This window comes from Eubalaena glacialis, chromosome 15 (assembly GCF_028564815.1).
Source record: "Eubalaena glacialis isolate mEubGla1 chromosome 15, mEubGla1.1.hap2.+ XY, whole genome shotgun sequence".
Classification (NCBI taxonomy): Eukaryota; Metazoa; Chordata; class Mammalia; order Artiodactyla; family Balaenidae; genus Eubalaena; species Eubalaena glacialis.
In genome coordinates, this window is record NC_083730.1 from 28,835,567 (window position 1) to 28,858,849 (window position 23,283).

General features: G+C 40.5%; 1 protein-coding gene across 5 annotated transcripts in view; it reads left to right on the top strand.

The window, feature by feature from the left end:
• EPG5 (ectopic P-granules 5 autophagy tethering factor) overlaps positions 1-23,283 on the top strand; it is a 131,822-nt gene that overhangs the window by 57,602 nt on the left and 50,937 nt on the right. For 3 of the 5 annotated variants that reach the window (XM_061168863.1, XM_061168864.1, XM_061168866.1), the window contains exons 22-29: positions 611-777; positions 1,597-1,818; positions 3,638-3,761; positions 7,920-8,064; positions 10,630-10,801; positions 11,932-12,094; positions 19,926-20,068; positions 21,230-21,386. In XM_061168863.1, coding sequence (XP_061024846.1) covers positions 611-777; positions 1,597-1,818; positions 3,638-3,761; positions 7,920-8,064; positions 10,630-10,801; positions 11,932-12,094; positions 19,926-20,068; positions 21,230-21,386 — 1,293 coding nt within the window. The remainder of the gene's footprint in view (positions 1-610; positions 778-1,596; positions 1,819-3,637; positions 3,762-7,919; positions 8,065-10,629; positions 10,802-11,931; positions 12,095-19,925; positions 20,069-21,229; positions 21,387-23,283) is intronic. The other 2 variants (XM_061168865.1, XM_061168867.1) reach the window with 2 other exon arrangements.

The window sequence follows — 23,283 nt, forward strand, 5'->3', positions numbered from 1 at the left end:
GAAAGACTGGAATGAGGCTTTAGAATTAAAGACTTTCTATTTTCAGGTCCTATAGTATAGACTTTGCTTTTGGATTTCAGAGCCTGTCAAGGGATTTATCATTCTTGAACGTCCATTTAAAATCTAAATTTTCAGGACTTCCCTGGTGGTTCAGTGGTTAAGATTCTGCACTTCCAATGCAGGGGGCGCAGGTCCGACCCCTCGTCACGGAACTGAGATCCCACATGTCATGCGGCGTGGCCAAAAAAAAAAAAAATCTCAATTTTCAAGAGGTTGATAAAATTTACTTTGGTTTTTATATTATTCTTGCACTATAGTGTTTTACATGCAAAGGAATGGAAAGGCATGGAAATGAGATTAGACTAGGTGATGCTTAAGACCCAGTCCAATTCTGGGGTCTGTGAAATTCTTGAAAAAAAGCTGCCCTACATGTCTTGCTACTAAGGTTAAAGTGTTAGCTAGCGGGTTGGAGAAGTAAGGTGTATATGACTTTTCTTTTTTCTTATTGATTCAAAAACACCATGTTCAGCATTTCATTTGAATCACTTAGGAAGTGACTGTTTGCAATTGTGGTCATTACATGGTTGCTCAAAGCCCGCCTCTTTTGTAGAAAGCCCAGGCTCAGCTGAAACTCCCCATCGTCCCGTCCCTCCAGAGGCTGCTGATTTATCGTTGGGCCCACCAGGCTCTCGTCACGCCTTCTGACCATCCTCTTCTGCCACTCATTTGGCAGAAGTTCTTCCTCCTGTATCTTCACCGCCCAGGACCGCAATATGGGTATGGTACCCAGAGTAGTAGTAAGTTTCTGTGAATCAGTTCCCGCCTTTGCATTGCTCTGCAGCTCTGTGTTCTCACACTGTGGCATGGGAGTTAGAGTCATTCTCTGGCTAGGAGCCTCCCTCCTTTCCTGTTTCACGTCTATTAGACTAGACCTTTTCTGAGTTCAGGGTATCTTGTGGCCGCTCTCTCTTTACCACCCCCCATACCCAGTTTGGTGAAGACAACACCCTGGGACCCTGCAAGGTTAAGCAGGGAGCTTCTGGAGCTGCAAAGGGAGAGACTGTCCCAAGCTGAGGCTGCTTGTGTGGCCATGGTGGAGCTTGTTCCAGGGGACTGGTGATGGGTAGTGCAGCTGTGGACAAAGGCCAGGCAGTGCCTGGGGGGAGTCCAGCATTTCCACTGGATGTGAAGGGACTCTGGCCAGCTGTGGCTGCTCACTGTCACTGACCATCGCTGTCTGGCTCCAGCTCTGTTTCTAGTTCACCTGCACTCCCTTAACTCACCCCTTTGAAACATACGGATGTTGATTCTTCAGCACTTCTGTTTTCTACCAGATTGCAAGTTCTTTAAGAAAAAGGACTATCTTTAATCTCTTCTGTACCTCTAAGTGGTGACAGTGTCTTGAATTTGCATAGTATTTCGTTCTTTTAAAAACTGCTTTTATATGCGCCATCTTGTTGGAGCCTCATTATAACCATTGAGATAGAGATAGTATGTATTAATTTAATAAACTGACTTAACAGACTGTAATTTTGTGTCACATAGAAAGAGCATCTTGTGTTGATCCTGTTGTGATCTGTGCTTGCATTTTTTAAGGCTACCCATAGATGGTTGTATTGGAAGAAGGTTTTTTCAAAGCCCTGCTCATATCAATTTGCTGAAAGAAATGAAGAGGCGTCTGACTGAGGTGGCTGACTTCCACCATGCTGCGAGCAAGGCCCTCCGAGTTCCAGCAGAGGGCAGTGAAGGGCTGCCAGCGACCCAGGCTGGCACCCCTGCTTACCTGACTTCACCAGAACTGCACACGGAGCTCGTGAGGTGAGGCATGGCTATTTAGCCATTTATATTGTTGTTTGCAGCACAGGTACTTGTGCCAGCTCTTTGATTTGTGTTACAGCTGCTAGATGTTATTCTCTTTAACCTGTTAGATTGAATATGGAAGGTGGTTTTGACTATAGGTTTGCATCCTGTAATGTTTCTCTTTTGTGTTTCTTATGAGAGTGAATCAGCAATTTGGATGTACCTCTGTGAAGTGCCTGGAGTCTGAGTGAAAGCTCTTAAACCGGAGGGCTGCTGACCTCGTCTATTTCTTTATTTAATAACAGAAACAAACCCAAAGAAGTGATAATAGCAGGTTAACAACTAGTAAAGCCTGCTAGGATAGTTCTCTGAAAGAAATAAACGACGCAGGCAGGGTTCTTTAAGTGAGATTCATAGGCCCTCTAGGGGATTGTGGGATCCACCTGGGGTGCGGTGGATTCATAATCTTCCAAAACTGCTTCTAAAAATAGGCTTAATGTTTGCATCCCCTAAAAGGTTAAGAACTCTGAGGTAAGTGTGTGTCCCCTTCACACTGTTCTTTCACCTTTCATTTGTAAGCTTGATGTAAACGAGATATTAGTCTTATAAGTAAGACTTAATAAAAACGGCTCTTAATAATGAACTCTGAATACAAAGTGAATACAGATGTCTCAGTGAGGAAACCCAGTGTTTCGATCCAGCACTCAGGCTTCAGGCTTGATTGACCTCAAAGCCTTAGGGCTTCTCTCAGCCTCCAGAATGATTTCTCCCTGTCTCTTCCTTGCTTGAAGGAAAATGTATTTTTAGCTGGGCTTAACCATTGGGAAGGCTTTATCTTTGAACATTTAGATCAGCTAAGAAAGTCTTTGATGTTCCCTTTTGCCCTCCTTTGGCATGTTGTGAAGTAGACATATAACCGAGTCAAGCTGGAAGAGAGCTCCGTCCCAGCCTCTCCTGTTTAAGAGCCTCAAAGCTCTGTCCCTGGGTCTCTTCCTACATAGACTGCTGCCAGGGTAAAGGCGGTATTTTTCCACTTTATTGAGAAAAGCCCAGCCACACCTCCTGGTCCCCACCTGGTACTTTGTTTGTAATTTGTGTGCTGTAGACTACTCTGGTACCTGTTGCTGCAAACAACTGCTTAAAATACCAGTGATCTGAGCTAAATGGACAGTCTTCCTCGTAAAAACAAAACAAAATAAAAACAAAGGAAGCATCATTAAATTTTTTAAAAAGTTTTTACTGGAAAATAGAGAATTTTTTTTTTCCTGTTTTTAGCTTTCTTCTGTTCCTTCTTCATGGGAACAGGGTGCATACATGCTATGGGTTCTATTTGTGATTCTTTGAGGCAGGGGATTGTCATTGAGCCTAAAGCTGGCAGGTTCTTCCAATGCATAAGTTTAAAATGGCTTTTAATATTTTCTCTGAAAGACAGAAAAGGTGTTTATTTGAATGCTATCGAAACTTTTCCAAGCACCAAGGCTCACTGTGACTGATTGTCCAGGAAAGAAAAGCTTGAAATTCAGATCCTTGGTCTGTGTTAAAGTCACCTTCTCCAGTTATTTTTTTCTGTGTACTGTATTTAACCCTCTTTAGTAATAGAGTTCACAGAGCCCTTTCTTCACACCTCTTGTTTTAGCAATTTATTGCATCGTATTTAAATGATTTGTGACCTTTCTCCCTTGCTGGCCCTTCTTGGGAGTGTGGTGGTTGGAAATATTTTCTGTGTTATGTGCTTCCGAACTTTTATCTTTTAGTGCCAGTGCTCCTAGAGGTGTAAGAAACTTCATTTGCCTGCACATCTTTTTGTATTTTATGTAATTATGTTTTTTTCTTTTAGGCTCTTCAATGTATATATATTATGGCTAGAAGATGAGAATTTTCAAAAAGGAGATACGTATATCCCTTCTCTGCCAAAGCATTATGATATTCACAGGCTAGCAAAAGTGATGCAGAATCAGCAGGTAAAACTATGGCAATGTCTCTCTTAGCATATCTAACTGTAATTTGAATTGGTCACTTTCATAACCTAATGGTAAAACCCCTTGTTGATACGGAAATCGGGTCACTGGGATGGTCATTGTTTTTGTGGTTTTGTCAATATATAAGTGATTTTTTTGTAGGAGTATTTCCTTTTGAATCTCTGACCCCACTATGGCCTCACCTGAAGGCTTGAAGCTCATTCTGGGACCTTCTACAGCCTCGTAAACACAGCCTTTCTCTGACTGTATTCTTCCTTGTTTTAAATCGTCAGCAGCTGAACACTTTTAAGCAGTCATCTCTACTCCCATAAAACTGTGTAAGAATTTGTTAAGATTCATACGTTGTATAGAAAGTTAGTAGCATGGAGATAGGGAGTTCACCTTTGTTTGCCTTTGGAGATGACTTACTTGTAGCTATCACAGTTTTGGTTGCCCTTTTGGAGATACTCAATTCTAGTCTTCACATATCCTAATTTGTTCTCTCCCTGGTACCCAAGCAAAGATGTCTGTGGTCTTTTTTAGGCCAAAACTTCTGAGTTTTCTCTAAGTTTCTGTAGCTATCATTTGTGTGAGAGTGTGTGTGTGTGTGTGTGTGTGTGTGTGTGTGTAGGCATATCTCTCCTGTTCCAGTTTCTTTTTTCTAGGGGCTGAACTCTACTGGGCATTGTTCTGCAACATTGGATGGGATTTAGGATCCTCTAAGACTTGAGAGACTTCAATTTGGGTCTTTAAACCTAGTTGCTTCCACACTGTATATACTATTTCATCTCTAGTAGGTGTCTTTCACTTTCTTCTGTGTTCTTTGTCTTTCCTTCCTCTCTTTTTTTCTTTCTTCTTTCTTCTTTCCTTCCCTTCCTTCTGTGAGTATCTATTGAATGCCTTTAAGGTGTCAGGCATCTAATACCAAAGATGAAAAGAAACTTGATGCAGTCTCTGCCTTTAAGGTGCTTACTGTCAAATGGGGGACTAAATAATTATTTCATCCGGTGATGAAGACTGTGGGGGTGGAATGCACAGGGTGCTGTGGAAACATGCACAAATGGCACATGATTCAGACTGAGGCTGGAGTGTGACCTTTGAACTGAGCCCTAAAGGACAAATGGGAGTTCTCAGGTTGAAAGGAAGATATGGTGCTGCGGAGTGGCAGAGAGGATGTTACCAGCAGGACGTCTTTTTCCAAAGTCTTTGTTTGAAGAGCTATTGAAATAGCAGGAGTAGTTAAATAAATGGATGAATTAAAAATATATTGAAGAAGAATTAGTAGAATCAATAGGATTTTTAGATTAGGATTGATACAGTTGTAGTGCAGATCAGATAGTACAAGGACTTCCAAATTCGTAGCTTGGGCAGCTGCTGTTTACAGTACTGGAAGAGGAAGTGCCTGAGGGGCTTCAAGGAGAGCTCTTATTAAAGAGTTGGTGGGGAGGGCATATACAGGTCTAGAGTTCAGGAATGGGGTAGTGTAGGAAATGTGGGTGTAATGGTAATAGAGTATTTGGATTAAGAAGAGGACTGAAGATGGAACTGAGAAGTAACATTGAAAGGCACAGAGAAATAAGGCTGAGAATACAGGGCCAGAGAAATAGGAAAAATACACAAATGATCATGATGGGACTGAGAAGTAACATTGAAAGGCACAGAGAAATAAGGCTGAGAATACAGGGCCAGAGAAATAGCAAAAATACACAAATGATCATGGTGTCCTGAAATCTTTTGAGTGCAGGTCCATACTCATCTCTTCTTTATACTCCACAACCCAAAGCCTTATCTGAGAATTTGCATGTAGTAGGTACTTGGTCAGTGTTTTAAAAAATTAATCATAGCTTTCTTGGTTCTCTGATATTTATCTTGGTTCCGCAGCATCTACACGGTTAATTGCTTTCTTTTTTTTTTTTAAAGTCTTTGCTTGCCATTTGATTTTTTAAAAATTTTTATTTATTTATTAAAAAATTTTTTTATTGGAGTATAGTTGTTTTACAATGTTGTGTTAGTTTCTGCTGGCCATTTAATTTTATAGCTCATATTTTGAATCAGTAATTCAGGTTCAGAGTTATTCTGTCTTTTAGTGGTTTCTGAAACATCTCTGCTTACCCATTGTTAATTCTCAGTATTCTTTTCTAATTGTTAGCCTCTGTCAACAGTACTTGAGCACAGAGGTGGAGAAAGTGACATCCAGACCCCAATTAAAGGAGATGTGTATACACAGTAGGAGTGTCTGGTACAGCACCTCAAACAATTTGGTGCATCCAAGTTCCAGGCTTGTGATCAGGATGACTTTGGAGTTCCTTCTCTGAGTCTGGAATGCCTTGTGCCATGATTGGTTTGGAAATAACGATTTAGGACTTCATGGGAGTGTGCTAATTGAGAAGCCTGAAACATTTTTACATTTATAGGTATCCTTTAGAACACTCAAAATCAGAAAAAAAGAAAAGAAAACCATCATCCACAAAACCACAGTCCATATCTGCTCATCAGCTATTACTGTTTGAAGTAGTTTTTGGTGTTCATTGATAGTTGACTTTCTTTTTTACTAATGGCAGTCCACCATTCTGATATGTAGTCATCACCAGAGTGAAATATATGCCAGACATATATTTTATGCAAGACAAATATGCAAAATATGCAAGACAGCTCACTGGAGAGTGGGAGGAAAATACTGGAATTTCTGTTTCTATTTTTTTTGGTCAATCATATCTATTTACTTATTTATTTTACCTTTTGTAATGAAAAATTCAATCATACAGAAAAATAGAATAGTATAATAGACATGCCCTTCTCCCTCTGCCTGTATGTATCATGTGTCTAGTTTCACCTATAGCCAATCCAATCCCACCACCATGTTGGAGCTAATCCTAGAGGGCATTTGATACATATTTTAAAAGACGAAGATTAAAAAAAATAACAGGGCTTCCCTGGTGGCGCAGTGGTTAAGAATCTGCCTGCCAGTGCAAGGGACACAGGTTCAAGCCCTGGCCGGGGAAGATCCCACATGCCGCGGAGCAACTAAGCCCATGCGCCACAACTACTGAGCCTGAGCTCTGGAGCCTGCAAGCCACAACTACTGAGCCCACGTGCCACAACTACTGAAGCCTGAGCGCCTAGAGCCCGTGCTCCGCAACAAGAGAAGCCATGACAATGAGAAACCCACGCACCGCAACGAAGAGTAGCCCCCACTCACTGCAGCTAGAGAAAGCCCATGCGCAGCAACGAAGACCCAACAGAGCCAAAAATAAATAAATAAATAAATTTATTAAAAAAGAATAATAACATAACCCAAGAGCATTTACATCTGAAATATATTAACAGTAATTTCTTAATATCAAATATCTAGACAGTGTTCAAATTTCCAGTGCTCTTACAAATGTCATAAAAGTTTTGTTTTTATTTACTTTTACAGTTTGTTTGAATCAGAGTCTGCATTTTGTAATTGGTTGATAGTTCTTATTAATCTGTTTAAATCTATAGGTCCTCCCCTTATCCTTTTTTTTAAATTGCAATTTATTTGTTGAAGAAACTGGGTAGTTTGTCCATAGAGCTTCCCCACAGTTTGGATTTTGCTGATTATATCTTTGTGGTGTAGTTTAATATGTTTTTCTGTCCCCTGTATTTCCTGTAAGTTGGTATTGGGACCTAGGGCTTGATATAATCCAGATCCAATTATTTTCAATATATTTATTTTTTATCTCTTTAAAATTTGTTTTTGTTTTTTTTACCTATGTCTTATATTAGTTCAGTAGTATATGTATGTAATTTATAAATATACATTTAGTGAGGCTGTTGCAATAATTTTTTCCAGTCATGGTACACAATCAAAAAGTTTTGAGATTCCTAAGGTTGTTAGACATTTTATTTTTTAATTTATTTATTTGGCCGCACCACGCGGCTTGCAGGATCTTAGTTCCCTGACCAGGGATTGAACCCGGGCCCTAGGCAGTTCAAGTGCCAAGTCCTAACCACTGTACTGCCAGGGAATTCCCTAGAGTGCCCATTTTAAATGCGATTTATCCTAATGCTTGGAGAACTTGGAGTGGACCACCTCATGTTGAAACTTATGGGTTCACTTTAAAGTTAAATATACAGTTTTATATGTGAATATGTGATTTCATCTCTGAAAGTTAAAGTCCTGTGGTTCCATTTTAGGACCTGTGGATGGAGTATTTGAACATGGAGCGCATACATTATGAGTTTCAGGAAACCATTAGTCTGTGGATGCAGGCCAAGCTTGAGTCCCATTCTACACCCTGCAGTTCGTCAGTGCTGCTGGACTTCACTGATCCTTTGTTGGGTGAGTTGTGTGAGTGAGCATCAGACCCTTTGAATGAATGAGTGAGTGAATGAATGAGTGAATGAATGGGTGAGTGAGTGAATCAGAGCCATTGAGGGTTAAGGTTCACAAAGTGTACCCCTCAGTGAGAACTGCTTTTTTAGGAGTTCATTGTTAACTTGTTAACCACTTGGGGTTAGGTTATGCTTTGAATGAGAGAAATTCCAAAAACAGTGAGGACTTAAATAAGATAGGGATTTTTTTTCCATGTAAAAGAAGTCTGGAGGCAGGCAGTTCAGAGCAGTAGCTTTATGGCCTGAAAGCCTTCAAGGACCCGTGCTCCTCCTATCTTGCTGTCTCACTGTGTTCACATCTGGCATCCACTTATGGTTCAAGGTGGCTGCTTAAGCTTAAGCTGTCACATTTGCATTCCATTCAGCGGGTAGGGAAGTCTCCCTCTTTTAAGGACTCTTTCAAGAAGCTGCTCATAGACTTTCCAGTTACATCTCATTGGCCCACACTGAGGCATGACTCTTGCCATGGAGCTTCCCCCCAGTCTGGATGTTGCTAATTATACCTTTGTGGTATAGTTTAATATGTTTTTCTGTCCCCTGTATTTCCTGTAAATTGGTATTGGGAAAGTGATTAGGTAGTTTGTGGTTCATTTTCTCCATGATGCTTTAAAAAGACATTTTAATTGACTTACAACATGTAAAGTAAAAGCTAGAATTTAATTATTTGGGGTTTGCATTGAGCCGATAAGGAACCTGAAGTGTATGGTGGTTAGGTAACTTTCTGAAGTCACAAAGCTGGGGCTTTGAAGAGCAGGCTTCAGAGACCCTGCTCTTCACCACTTGTCTTGTTTCTGGCGATCAGTACAGGTTGCAGTTCTAAATAAAATTAAAGCCTAGATTTTTAAATAATTAGTTTCAGGTTTTTCTCAGATGAGAGCAGGTTAGATGATGATTATATCAAACGATGGAACTTGTGATTGTGATTGTAGGAAAAATTTCAGCAGCTCTTCATAGGTTATTGTATACTTACGATACCAACTTCTTTTTCTTAAATTTGTTGGCTTTGTAACTTTTTGTCAGTTGTGGTCCAGAGTTGTGATTATAGTTAAATATGCTCTGAATTAAGTTTTTTTCTGTCTTTTGTTTTGTATTTAAAGTACCACCCTTGATTTTTCTTTCGTAATAAGTTATATTGGGTTAGAAAAAGACCCTCCCCACCTCCCCCACCCCCATTTTCCTTTAGAGTCATGACCTAATGTTGCTTGAAAGAAACTTGAACATAGTCAGGAGTCTTACCCCATGGTGAATATCCAGCTTTGTTACATTCTGTGCATAGAGTGGTAGTTCTAGTGGAAAAACCCCAGCTATAAGGGACGGTCCTGGACTTGACCTGTTTGGAATGTTAAATTCCATCTGTTTGGATTACAAACAATACAAGTTTTCTTATGCCAAGTAAAGTCATGGCTATTAAGTTTTCTTTAATTTTTCTTAAGAAGAATAGAAAATTGAATGCTATATCTGGAATGAAATCGGAAATTCAGAGTAGTCCCTTAAGTACTTTGTTGACTTACTGATTTGAAATTCCCTTGACCTCTCCGACCTCTGTTATCTTACATGGCAGCATTTTCCTTCATGTTCTTCAGTCCCTATGAGCTGTGTGGTATGTGGATAGTGTAGTGAAAAGAAAGGAAGGGAAGATAGGAATTTATTGGACACCTACTGTGTATTCAGCTGTGTACTAAGTGTAGAAATATAAACATTTAAGTTGGATTGACCAGTATGAGATCATGTGAAATCTAGTGCAAAGTTGCATGGTACAGATTTACCGTTTTTTACCTTTATTTTTCTTATATGGTACATGATTTCTTATTTGGACTCATAAATCAGTTTTTGAGTGAATGAACAAATGAATGAATGAATGACTGTATGACTACATAAATATAAGTTCTGTAGGAGTTCATGCCCATGTCTTCATTTATTTTAACTCTACTACTCTCCGCCCTCCTGTTCAAACCTTGGCCTAATGTAGGACTTTTCACTCAGCTTCATTCCATAATGCCCATTCCTCTTTCTCCTATTCCTATGAAGTTTATTTGGATGATTGCATTAAACTCTTAACTGGGCTACCTGCCCCATTTCCCCAGTCCACTGTCCAGATGATAGCTACCATCTTTCTAAAGCTTGCTTAGAGTTATTCAGTAGATCCCTTTTACACTAGTGTCAAGTCCAAACACCTTAGCATGTTATGCAAAGCTGTCTAGGGTGATAATTTAAGATTGTGAGCAGTAGGTCTTTGACTGTCATCAAGACTTTTTGAGGATAGGAATTCTATTTAATCATATCACATGCTCCTGAGCTCCCAGCTCCTGGTAGAGTATTATTAGGCTGGTGGGTGATCCCTCAAAACTTGCAAGGAACAAAAGATAATTTTATTCATTTAGGCCTCTGATGATTTAAACAACTATTCTTCAGATCTCTAACATTCTTTATGAAGGTAACAGATTAGTTTTGTAGTACATTATGACCTAGTAGTAGCCATTATTCAGTAAATATGACTTAATTTTTTTTTCAGCTAAAGAAAGGGTTTTAAGTAACCTGCGGAAACATGAGGACCCCCAACCTCCCCTTGTTCTGCAGCCAATGAGGCCTCCTGTGCCAGTTATTTCCTCAGCCTCGATCCTGAGTCAGAAGGACGCCATCCAGCTGGTACGCACAGACCTGAATCTGCTGCGGCAGCAGGCCAGGTAAGACCACAAGCCCTCCAGGATCATGCGTCTGTGCTTGCTGCTTTGACAGCCTGATGAGTAGCACCTAGGAGAGCTTCTTCATTAGCCTTCTCACCACCAGGGTAATTTGACCAGACTGGCTCAGATGGTTACCTTAGTTAACCAAGTTGTGACAAGTCTTTTAATTTCATGTGGAAATTACGTGGTGCTTTCATGGACTATATAAATTATACAGTTTCTTGTGGCATTTCCAAGTGTCAGCAGTGCCAGCTAAATTTTTTTCTTATGCTTTTCCTGAGGAGATCTTCTGATACTGGAAAGATGGTGTTAAAAGGGAATGAAATGAGATTTACTCTCTTTTGTCACTGCTTTTCTCTCTAACTCTCCATATTCTTTTAAAAATTGACACAGATACTTGATTGAAGTGTGGGAAAGTCATTTTAGTATTTTGAGTTCACGGTGGATACAGAATGATCAACTGTATAAGGTTTTGATTGTAGCTTGTGATCCTGTGAGGAGGAGTGCGTGTAGAGTCTGTTTTATTTATAAAGTGAAAGAGTTTATCTTTGCAAAGCCCATGGGAATCAATCTCTTATTGGCCCTTTATCCCTTGGTTGTCTTTGGTTTAGTCATGTATCGTATGTGTGTTGTTTGCACATGCACCACACAGGCCGCCTGCACATCACTGTAATAATCAATACAGTTAAAACAGTGTTGACACCCATGTAAACAACTAGCTTTCCATGTCTTCCACATCTCAGTTTGAATTGCTAATATCTAAGAAGTCACTGATACTTACAAATAAGGTCCCCCTTTAGGATGATTAAATCAGGATGGAATTCTCATTTGCTCTTCTGCACTTAAGGGTTCACTTAAAAAAACATTGTTGATATAACACAGATTCTAAGTGGAGCTTTGTTTCTGGCTAAAAAGTTGTCTTACTTTTCCTTCCTTTTTTAACTCTCTGACTGCCAGGGAGAGGATTTGGGTAAGTCTTGGCACACACACCTTTGGTTTTTTGTTACTGTGGAATTCTTGTGCCTTATCGTTCTCTAATGCAGGCTGGGGGTGACTGGAAGCCTTTATCACTTATCATAAAATCTTTCCTAAGACTTTTTTTTTTTTAACCTACCGATGATGTTTTTCAGAACTGCAGCTCTTCGGGAATCTCAGCAGGTTGTGCTGGACAGTGAGCTGTTGGACACAATGCCCAAGCAGTATGTTAATCGAGAAGAACAGACCACGCTACATTTGGAGTGTAGAGGCAGTAGTGGCAAGAAGTGCCAAGGAGCAGGAGTTGTAACAGTTCAGGTAAGATTAAGTCTCTTCATAATTCAGAGAATTTCATTTGAGTCCCTAATATTGGCATATCATTGGGAAAGACTGAAAGAAGTATTTAGTACATCATCCATGTCCCAAAACATTTAATAGTTTTGGGGAGAGTGAAGATACACACAAAGCTAATCACTTATTTCCGTAAGTGCTGATGAGTCTTGTAAGACAGATAGTCAAGATAGAAATGAAAAGAAAAGGGGAATAATTGAGATGATTCTTGGAGAGAGGGGCTCAAACTAGTGTTAAAAGATTTTGGTGATGATAGTTTGGATTCAGTTAGAAGGAATGCGGGAATGGGGTCACCATGACTTCACCTAGGGGCCAGTGGCTCAATCGATCTGTTTCAGTTGTTGTTTTGGGGGGCGTGATTCATGTTGGACAGGTTGGAACTCACATTGGAAAGGATCATCACGTGGGGGCTCTGGCTGAATGCTGCGGGTAGTGGGGAGCCACTGAAGACAAAGGTGGGAGGCACGTGTGAAAAGCAGATCAGTTGGGTGGAGCTTGCTAACAGGCCAAAGTTGGGTCTATGACATCGTAAGGACTTCAGAATGGAAGGTTAGCCTTAGCCAGTATGTCATAGCACTCACTTTATGCCAGGTAGAGTCTAAACACTTTACAGAACTTGTTTTATCCTCACCACAATACTGTAAGGTGGGTATCTTTATTGTCTGTATTTTCCAGATGAAGAAATAGAGGCATAGAGAGGTTAAGTTACATATCCAAGGTGACGCTGCCAGTGAGTGGCAAAACCAGGAAGGCCCAGGCATTCCAGCTGCAGAGTGCATGCTCCTTAGTCACTGCACGGTACTCTTTCTGCAAGTGAATTCAGTATTCCGTGAGCTGGGAAAGAAATGCTTGGAGACAGGCGCTACCTGCTCCTTGACTACACTTGCACAAAAATAGCTCCTCTTTTTTTGTTAGCTTTTACAAATTGGGGTATTTATTTTACTGACTCTTGGTTGTCTTTCAAAAATTTCCCTTCTTTTTGTGCCAGTCCATATTTTAACAGTTCTAATGTATTTTTCATCAGTTTCTTCTAGGAGACTGTTTTCTTAAAATGTCTTCTTTGAAATAATTTTTTATACTCGTATTTTTTTATTACCTTCAAAATTCATTTCTAATTTTTTTCAACATAGCTGTATGCCTCTATTAAGAAATTTGGCCTGGAATGTGAGATTCCTAAATACTGAGATAATATCTTTGGCCAGGTACCTTATGAAGTTAATTTTCTTTTGGTGTGTTTTTATTCCCCCAGTTGCTAATGCTTTAGCAAGACTAAGGTAGAGGTATTTAAGAAGGATCACTTGCTAAAATAATAAAACCGGAAGAAAAGTTTGCCAGCTGAGGGTGGAGATTGAGTTGGTGGGAAAAAGGCTGAAAATGTATCCAGTTATAATAAAAAAGGGACATTTTATTACCAGTCTGTGTTTTTACAAATATGGTATTTTTCCATATTTTGAAATTACATATCTTTGTCAGGCTGTTAATTCTATATAGAGAAGGGAATTCTCCTAAAATGCCTTTTTTTAAGTGACTACTGAGATAAGTACAAAGAAATGTCTTTCCAATTCTGGCTAATAGCTTACTGTTTGAAGAGTTGTAAATATTTGCTGTCCCAGCCAAAGAACAGGTCTGATTGCTTGACCTCCTGTTAAATTGCAGGGTCTTGCGGTGGAAAATGCCACTAGGCAGACCTGGGAGCTTTAATTCTAAGCCTACCAGTGACCTGTCTTTTTTCCTTTTCAGAAAAAGGGATTATAGTCTTGATTTATCTGAACCCTTGAATTCAAATTTCTTTTATAACCTTTAGTTTGTTAATTCTGAAATAAAAAGGTACACCTTTTCTAAAATACCTTCAAAATAATTTTGATTGGAAGGAGATCAGAAAGACGATGATCTATGATAGGGATTAAAATGAATATGCCTTAGATTTTGCTTTTACAGACAACACAAAAAATACTTTTCAAAAGAAAAATTGGTAGATGCTAAGATTGCTTGAAGGAAGAAGTAAAAAGACAAGAAAGGACAGACAGCAAAAATAGAGATTTTATAGAAGCTTAAAGAATTTGAAAAATAACTGTGTTTCGTGGCCATAACCTCATTAGAAATATCCAAGTTTTCTTAAAGCACATTTTAATTTTCTGCTGGCCTTACTTGTTGCCCAGTGCCCTGACTTTCAGTTTGGGAAGTCCCATCATTTGGAAAATCCAGAAGCTTGGGAACTCCCACTGATGGCTCCTAGAAGTATCAGTATCAACAGTACTACTCCAGCCATTATTTTGCCTGATGATGCAGATGTGCCAGGGGAATTAAAAATGTAAAGACAGCAAGCAACTTTCGTAGTCTGAGACTTAAATAGGATTTCTTTGGAAAATTATACAGTAATTGCTAATTCCAGCTGTCCTGGGCAGTATTTACTGGTTGATACTTCTAGGAACTGAAGATAAAATTTTTTTTTGCTACTCATTAATGGCTAAGAGCAAAGTGGAGGAAAGTTAAAACTCTAGCTGCCGTGAAGCTTGGGCGTTATCTAAGCAAGTCAGTTAGGTTTGCTCTGATTTTTTGTTAAATATTGTACTTGAGTCTAATGCTGTCCATTACACAAATGGATGACTTTAGTTTGTAGGAAGAGAGGTGTTTGTCAGGGGTAGGGAAGGTGAGTTCTGAGTGTTTATGGCTCATCAAGAAACTGTCACTGGGAGAGAGTATTCCTGAAGAAGGTAGATTGTGTTATTCTTACAATGTAAAACTGTAGCCCCTCCATATACAGGTGTCCAGTGACCACCTCGTGGTTGTGATTAGTAGTGTTGATCCTGTTTGACATCATTCTATCATCTGGTGATGCTGAACATCATGAGGCCTCTTCTAGATTCCTCAGATCTCTAGCCACTTCTCAGTTTCCTCCAGGGTTCCTCAACGCTTGGATTGCTGGTTGTGCTTGGTTCTACTCCTGATTCCCTTCTTCACTGTGATACCAGCTGCTTTTTCCTTTTGTCTGTGCTGGAGTTCTTAATCTGGGGTTTGTGAAGGGTCTTTAGTGGGCCAGAGAAGACCCTGAAAGTGTACAGAAATTTTTTTTTCCTGGAGAGTTCATAGATTCAGTCGATCCTCAACAGTCCATGACCCCCGAAGGGTCAGTCCATATGTTGATGACTCCTGTTCTGTTTGTCTAGTCCAGAATTCTCTCTTGAGTTCTAGGTCTAGACTTCTTCTTGCTTACTTAATGTTCTATGAATGTCCCATAGATACCTCAAACTCCTTAGGTCCTAAACTAATCTCATCTTTACCTGTCAAACCTGTTTTTTCTGTAATTCCACTTACCTGGGCTCCCAAGATGGAGACCGAGGCATCAGTATCCACATCGCCCCCCACCCCCACCCCTATACTTCCTATCTAGTTGCTTTCCAAGTCATATTGGTTCTGCCTTTGAAATGGCTTTAAATGTATGCCTTTCTCTGTTTGTATTGCCATTGCCCTATGGTCGGCCCACATCACTTCTCCCCTGAACTAATACAGCAGCCTTCCTGTCCATAGTCTTTCTCTCTATCTAGTTCATTTTCCACCATTCATCTTTTTAAACACAAATCTGATCACATTTCCGGGCTAAAAACCCGCGTTGGTTCTCTAGTATCTAAAAGGAGTATGTCTCTTAGGACCCTCCATAATCTGTTCTTAATCTTTTTCTAGCAACATCATTTACCCTCTCTCCCACTCTCCAAACCTTCTATTTTCTAGCAATTTAGACCTTTTCTGTTCTGCAAACATGACATGCCTTTGTTCTTAGCATATGCTGTTATTTGTTCTCCCCCACTCATTTCTGAGCTTCTGCTCATCCCTTCATTCCTTGGTTCAGGCAGCATCTTTTCTTGAGGTCTTCTTGACTCCTCTAGTCAGACTGAGATATTCCCTCCTCTTATCGCAGCTTGAGCATAAATGCTGTTGTAGTTACCTGCTATTTTTCCTACCAGACTGTAACCTCTTTGGGAATCGAGCTCCTGTCCTTATTCGTCTGTATTACCAGTACCACCTAGAATGGCTCTTGGCACATGATAGGTACCCTTTAACACCCCCGAATCAGTCAGTGAGAGCCGCAAGCACACCACTTGTTAGACTGTATTGCAGCTTGTTTTGTGTTAGGATTAGTTCTGTAGCCTTTAACAGATTTTGAGTTACCTGAGGGTCAGGATCTTGTCTTTTTCATGTTTATGTTGTCAGTGCTTCACACAGTCAGTGTCACAGAATGGATGTGTTTGAAGGAATGAATGATGGATACATACCCTTCATAATGATCTCCCTGAAGATATTATCTGGCTGTGGGAGACATGGAAGTTGGAAATTTTTCCTACTAGAAATTGGCAGTCATTTTTGATCCTGCTTACCTTTGGCCAATTTAATGCTTAATTGGCCAGTTTAATGCTTTCCATACAAAATCCTGACTTAAATACCACACACTGCTCCACTTACCTTTTTACTCTAATACAAGTGTCTCCCGGGCATTCGATCTTGGAAAGCAGTAAGGCTGGTCATACTTCAGTGCACTACTTTATTTCTCAGCCCTGTTCAGAGTATTTCTTATCCCTTGCTTGGGCACTCTCACATTCCAGGTAATCTGCTAGGGGCTTTGCTTACGTTTTTCACTTAGCTTCACAGAATGAGGAAGAGAAAGCAGGTTCAGAGAGACTCAGAGACTTGTCAAACTCACACAGCTAGTAAGTGGCTCAGTTGGAATTCAAGCCCGCATCTATTTAAATTCAAGAGTTGTGCTTTTCCATTCAATATTGGGAAATGGCCAGGCCATTTGCTTTGGCTGTTTCAGCTCTGATTTTTGAAAAGTAGCTGATCATGATGGTCAAATCTCATTTGAATTAACATGTGTACCCATCTCTTTCTGAGTTAGTGTGACAGGAGTGCTTCTTTTTCAGTGATTAGAGAATTCCTGGATTGGATGAATTTTTAAAATCAACTTCATGGAAAATAATTTTATATTTCAAGTGTGAATTTTAAGTTCTAAAATTAAAACATGTTAAGCGTATTTTAAATATAAATTTCAATGGCTCTTTTGTAAAGATTTCAAATTATATCATGAAAATATCTTATTGCTTAGTAGAATTTTTCTGTGAGGGAAAGCCCTGGAAATTTCCAGCCATCTGCAAATGTTTGAACTATGTGTAGCTTGTTTTGGGTATACAAAAGCCAAAGATATTTTCTGGGAAGTGAGACGTGCCTCTTCTGTGGTGACCTCTCCTAACAGAAGCCTCTAATAATTTGGTGATATTCCCTGAGGATATGGGGTGATTTATAATAGGGTTCCTTTTGTTGTTCTTTGGTATTGTGGGGCATGTTTGCTGGACCCAGGACTGATTTATTATCATGTGAAAAATTTGCTCATTCCTAGAAATGAAAGATGGAAAAGACCCACTGAGGGCCTCACATTATTTTAACAGCTTACTGAAGCACATGCTTTGTGCAACTTCTGTATTTCTTTGTCTACTTATAGTGACTCAAGGGGACGGGCTTCCAGCATGCTGCTTTGTTCTATTGTCTACAGCTTCTTGTAATTATGAGCTGGTAGTCATTCAATCTCTCTCACCTCCCCTCAAGTAAGAAAACTTTTAACAGTGGTAGGAACAATGAACAAAAATAAGTAGACTAGGAAATTATGATAATTTTGGGTTTTTTTGTGAGAAAGTTTAAACTTTCCTAAACTAGTTGATTTTCTTTTATTCTTCAGCATCAGTAGTTTCTACAACATGGGGTGGCAGTTTTAAAGTTCAAGTTACAAAGTGATTTTAGTCCTTTCTCTCTGCATTTCCCAGTCAAGTGAGCCTCTCTTTTTTATTACCCATTGTCTTTCCACTTCCCTTCATTGTCACTGTCTTCCTTCCTCCTCTCAGATTCTCTCTTTTCCTCTCTTTGATGCTTTCTCTCCAGGTCAGCCAAGGGCCGTGACTCTCAGAGACCCAGTTTAACTGTACTTGATGACATATTGGGCAAAAAAGCTGACTGCACATACTCCTGAGCACATTTTGGGCTATTAAACATTGGCCTGTTATTTGAAAGATTTGAAATAAAATATTTGTATTGATTCATTATGTGGTTTAATGGAAGTAATTTACTTTTTTTAATCTTTTGTTTCTCCAGTAGTAAAAATTGAAGTAATTGTTGTTAACATTATATGCTCTTGGATATTCACTTTTATGCCGTTTTTTAAAAATTAAACAATACTTTATTGCTAAAAAATGCTAACCATCTTTTATGCCTTTTGATTCGTAGTAACAGCTTATTATTTCTTTAAAACAAGAAGTTTTATAAAGATTTTTAACACAACATTGGTGAGTTTTGTGGAAGAAAGTTATTATCATGATCATAAAAGTAGGGGCTCAACATGCCATCTATCAGAGTTGTGCTGCACTGGGCTGCTGTGTAAAGCAAAACAAGCAGGACCATTGCCCTTCAGGAGCTTTTGATCTGGAATTTATGAAAATAACTCTGGCAGGGATATAAGGGATTCATTTGAGCAAGTTTGTAAATTAAGTAATTACATTATTTATAAACAAAGGATACCTGTAATCACTGCAGTGGTGGCTGAGGTCTGGGTTTGGGCAGGTGCATGTAAAAGAAAATGTAGACTCTACTGCTCACCCAAGTGATTGGGGAAGACTATGTGAAGAGAATGTAGGATTTAAAATTCCTGCTTTCTAAATGTTCTGGTTTCTTCAGCATTTCCTGCCATGCCTGCAAGATAAGCCCAAATTCCCTAACCTGCATTAAAGGTATCTCTAAGACAGGCCCCCCTGCTCCCCAGTCTGATTACACTGCCCTCTCCAGCCCTGACCCCCTACTTGGTTGAGCTCCTCTTGGCTGTCCCTCTGTCCTGTCCCCCACAACTGCCACATTGTGTTGCAACCTGGGCCTAGGATATTCTCTGTATCTGTCCACAGGCAAAAAAGGACATTTAAAATGTACATACAAAGCAGTTACCGTATAGGTCACCATCAATTAATTAGAGAAAGGGATATTAACAACCCCCTCAAATAGGAAAGACATAATCTTAAATAAAGTATAGTTTTAAAAAAATTGAAATAAATTTAGTTTTTTTTTTAAAAAAGCTCAATAAATTCTTCTTATTTTTCACATCTTTACTGAGAACCAATAAAAATTTTATCAAAGACCGGCTTTTAGGAACCACTGAATTAGTCAGTTGCGCTTTCCTAGGCACGCAGCTGGTTTGGGCACTTCTTGTATTTTATCTTATTTTTGGTGTTTCTTTTATAAGTATATATCTTTTCTTCCTTTCAAAATGGCAGTTGTTTTATTAACAGATTTGTATCATCTTCTTTTTATGTTTGGTGCAGATGAAACGTGCAGCCACAGTGTCTTGAGTCAAATTATATGTGCTTCTGGATTGGGAGAACAGAGAGGGGTTATGGTTATGGGGAGGGATGGCCAACAGAGGGGGGCTTGATGTGCTTCAAGAGAAGCCCCAGTGGTGGGAGACACTGAGTTTATTTTTGATGAGAATTGGAGCATTGAAGCATGAGTGATGTAGAACATAGCCTACAAAAGGATCTGAACCAGCAATGAACTAATTCAAGTTTGATTCTTCATGAAAAGCCTGAGATTCTCGTATAGGTTTTTGACGTTTTTTCCCCCATCCTTCTCAGGTTCAACTGAGAGTTTTGAGTTACAATATTAGTTGTAATAATATTCTCTTTATCAAATACCCAGGATATTTGTAATAAAATATCTGCTCTAGAAAGCTGTAGGGGCAAATAAGTCTGTTGACCACTTTAATTTTTGTTAGTTTGAAGGTTTACGTAAGAATGAAGCAATAAGCCAACAGCTTCATGTTTTGCGAAAAGAAGTGAAGCAGTTGCAAGCAGAAGCTGCTAAACCACCATCACTTAATATTGTGGAAGCCGCTGTGCATGCCGAAAACTTGATTACGTAAGTTTTGAGGGCATTATAATTTAAAATACTATTTGTTATTACTGACAGTAATCATACATGCTGCTATAGCCACCAGTCACCCACTAATTAGTACAGGGATCAGCGGCCTTTGGGCCAAATCTGACCTGCCATTTATTTTTATAAGTAAAGTTTTATTGTGACATAGCCATGCCCATTTATTTACCTAATGTGTATGGCTTTTATGCTACAATGGCAGAATTGAGTGTAGTGACAATTTATAGCCCATAAAGCATAAAATATTTATTATCTGGCCCTTTGTGGAATAATTTTGCTGACCCTTGAATTAGGAGGTGATACATTGTATTAGAATTCAATCACGGAGAGATTTAGTGCTTAAGTTTTGTATTAAAGTCACATTTACCCAGGATGTCATCACTGAGCAAAGTTGGCAGTGGAATTGCTCAGGGGAACTAGGGCTCTCAGGTGTAGTTGCCAACTTGCGTTTGACTATTGTGGTTTCTCTTAGAGCTCTCCTTTTTCTTCCCAAAGCCGCCAGGACATTACCTGGGAAAGGGGAGGTTGACTCTGCCTTTTACTGCAGAGGTGACTGCATGTTCTAGTACCAGCAGCGAATCGCCCAGTAGATTAGGATGGTGGTGTGGACAGGGGAATTGAGACCTTTTGTGGGTTGGATTGGGGGTGGGGGTCTGAGAAGGAGGAGGAGATAAGGTGAACAAGAGGTTGATGTTTCTTTTACTAGGAAAGAAACTCAAAACAGAGTGAGAATTAGAAGAGATATCTTTTATTCTAGGATCTTGTTCTATACAAAAATCTTTTTCTTCAACCTAAGTCAGTATTTTGGATTTTAAAATTTAGGGAAATCAAGGTTCTGGTGTTTAAAAATATGTATTTATATTATAATACATGAAATTGAGTAATAAATTATGAATTACATACAATTATGAAAATATTTAATGTTAATAAAGGCTGAATTTTTTCCCCCCAGGAGGACATAAAATCACTTGTGTGTATTGAAAAGTTGTTGGGTCAAGTTGGAAGCTATCCCGTGAAATATTTCTAAAGTCACATTTATCTGGGGCTCTGAGGACTCTTAAGAATATTGCCTGAGAAATGTAGAGTATCAGGGAAACACTGTGGGTCTGTAGACCCAGTAGCCTTACCTACATTTTCCCACAGGGCCTTAGTGAATGCCTACCAGTCGCACCCCACCCCTGGGGTTCAGAAGGTTGGCATCAGCCTCTTCTTTACTGTTGTGGATTACATCAGTGATGAGACCCAGCGTCATCCTCCCACAAGGCAGTTCTTTACTTCATGCATTGAGATCTTGGGACAGGTAAGGTTATCCTGTGTTTTTAGCCTTATTTACATATGATGAGTCCCTACAGTGTCCTCATTAGATATAGTCAGGGTTGACTCCACACTTACATTATAGGTTCAGAGTCTTACCTAAGTCAGAAGCCCCTTTGAATTGTTGACTTCTCAAGATGTTGTTGGAATTGTTGATATGGAATTCTGCTTTTCATACAAGAGATATTAAATTATTAATATATGTAAGTCTCTGGGGAGACATCAGATTCTATCTTATGCTGTGTTAACAGTGGTATTACCAAAGCTCTTTATTGTTTATAAAATTCTTTTTGATTCATTATTTTATTTCACCCTCACAGTGACTCTGTGTGATTGATAGCATTCCCATCTTAAAGATGAGAAAACTGGTCTCTAAAAGATTAAGTGACTTGCCTAAGGAATACAGCTGGTGAGTGCTGGAGCTGAGAGGGACCTCAGGTCTTCTGACTCAACATTCTGTGCTTGCTCCACCTGTCCATCGCTGCCTCCCAGTTGCTAGTCACCATTTATTTACTTATTTGACTTACTGTTAAATATATGGATATTTAACAAGGGCAGGGGCATTGTATCCATGCAGATTTATGAAATGTGTCATAAAAGCAAGAAATGCCACTTGCTGGAAAACATATAAATACTAATTAATCAGGTACTCTCACCCAAATTCAATTAAATAAGTACCTATTTATTGGATACTTTTAGGGAGGTGATACTGAGCAGATACTAAAATAGATGTTTTAGAATAGATTTTTGCCTGATTATAAAATTGTTGAGTGCTTATTGTAAGCAATACAGACAGCATAAAAAGTGTAAAGAGGGGGCGGAGTCAAGATGATGTTCTAGGAGGATGCGGAATTTGCGTCTCCTCACAACTAGGGCACCTACCAGGCACTAGAGGGGGACCATGGACACCTAAGGGGACGGGAGGAACCTCCAGCGACTGGGTAGGACGTGGGGTGTGGGGGGAGTGCAGGGGGAGGAGAAGTGGAGGTGGGACGGGAGTGGTGCCCCTGAGGAGCGGCTGGGGGAAGGGAAAGGGGGGAATTGGGGAATGATTGGGAGGGCAGAGGATCAAAAGGGAGCATGGCCAGGTTTCCCCTGCCTACTTGGGCCCCCAGGAACCTGCTGAGATCCTGGGCCTGATCTTTTGCTCACCTAGGCCCCCTCCAGCCACGCAGGTCCTGAGGGAGTGGGAGGGAGGGAAGGAGGAGCAAAAGTAAAGGCCAGACCTCCGGGACCGGCATCCCTGAGGGGTGGCTGGGGGAGGGGAGGAGTTCTACACCCAGCGGGACCCACCCACGGTTAGGGGTCCAGTGGCGACGGGGAAGACCCTGGGGGAGATGGTGGGGGAGGGGCATGAAGGAACGGAAGGGAACGGGGCCAGCGCTTTCCCTGTCCACTTAGGCACCGGGAAGCCTCTTGGGCTCCCGGGCCTAATCCTCTATCCTCGGAGCCTCCCTCCTGCTGCGCAGAACCCAAGCCCCGCCCCTACACCCCCACCCACGGTGCCACCTCCCCTCGGAGGCCCCCTCCAACGCGCTGGGCCTAAACGCCACCCACACACCCTCACCCAGGGCCCTACCTACAAACTCCGTAACTCCACACTCCAGAGGCCCTCCTTTCCACGTGCTGCCTCTCCCCTTCCACGCAGGTCCTAAGCAGAGGCCCCGCCCCACGCTTGAACGTCGCCCCGCCTAGGCCCCACCCCCAAGGCCTTTTCTGGCTGCATGGGTCCTGAGCCTAGGCCCCGCCCTACGCTCAAACGTCATCTCCCACCTGCCTAGGTCCCGCCCCACCCTAAACCCCACCCCTGCCTAAATTCCACCCCGCCTAAACTCTGCCCCCATAGCCAAGGCTTTTTTTTTTTTTTTTTTTTCCCCCCCCCT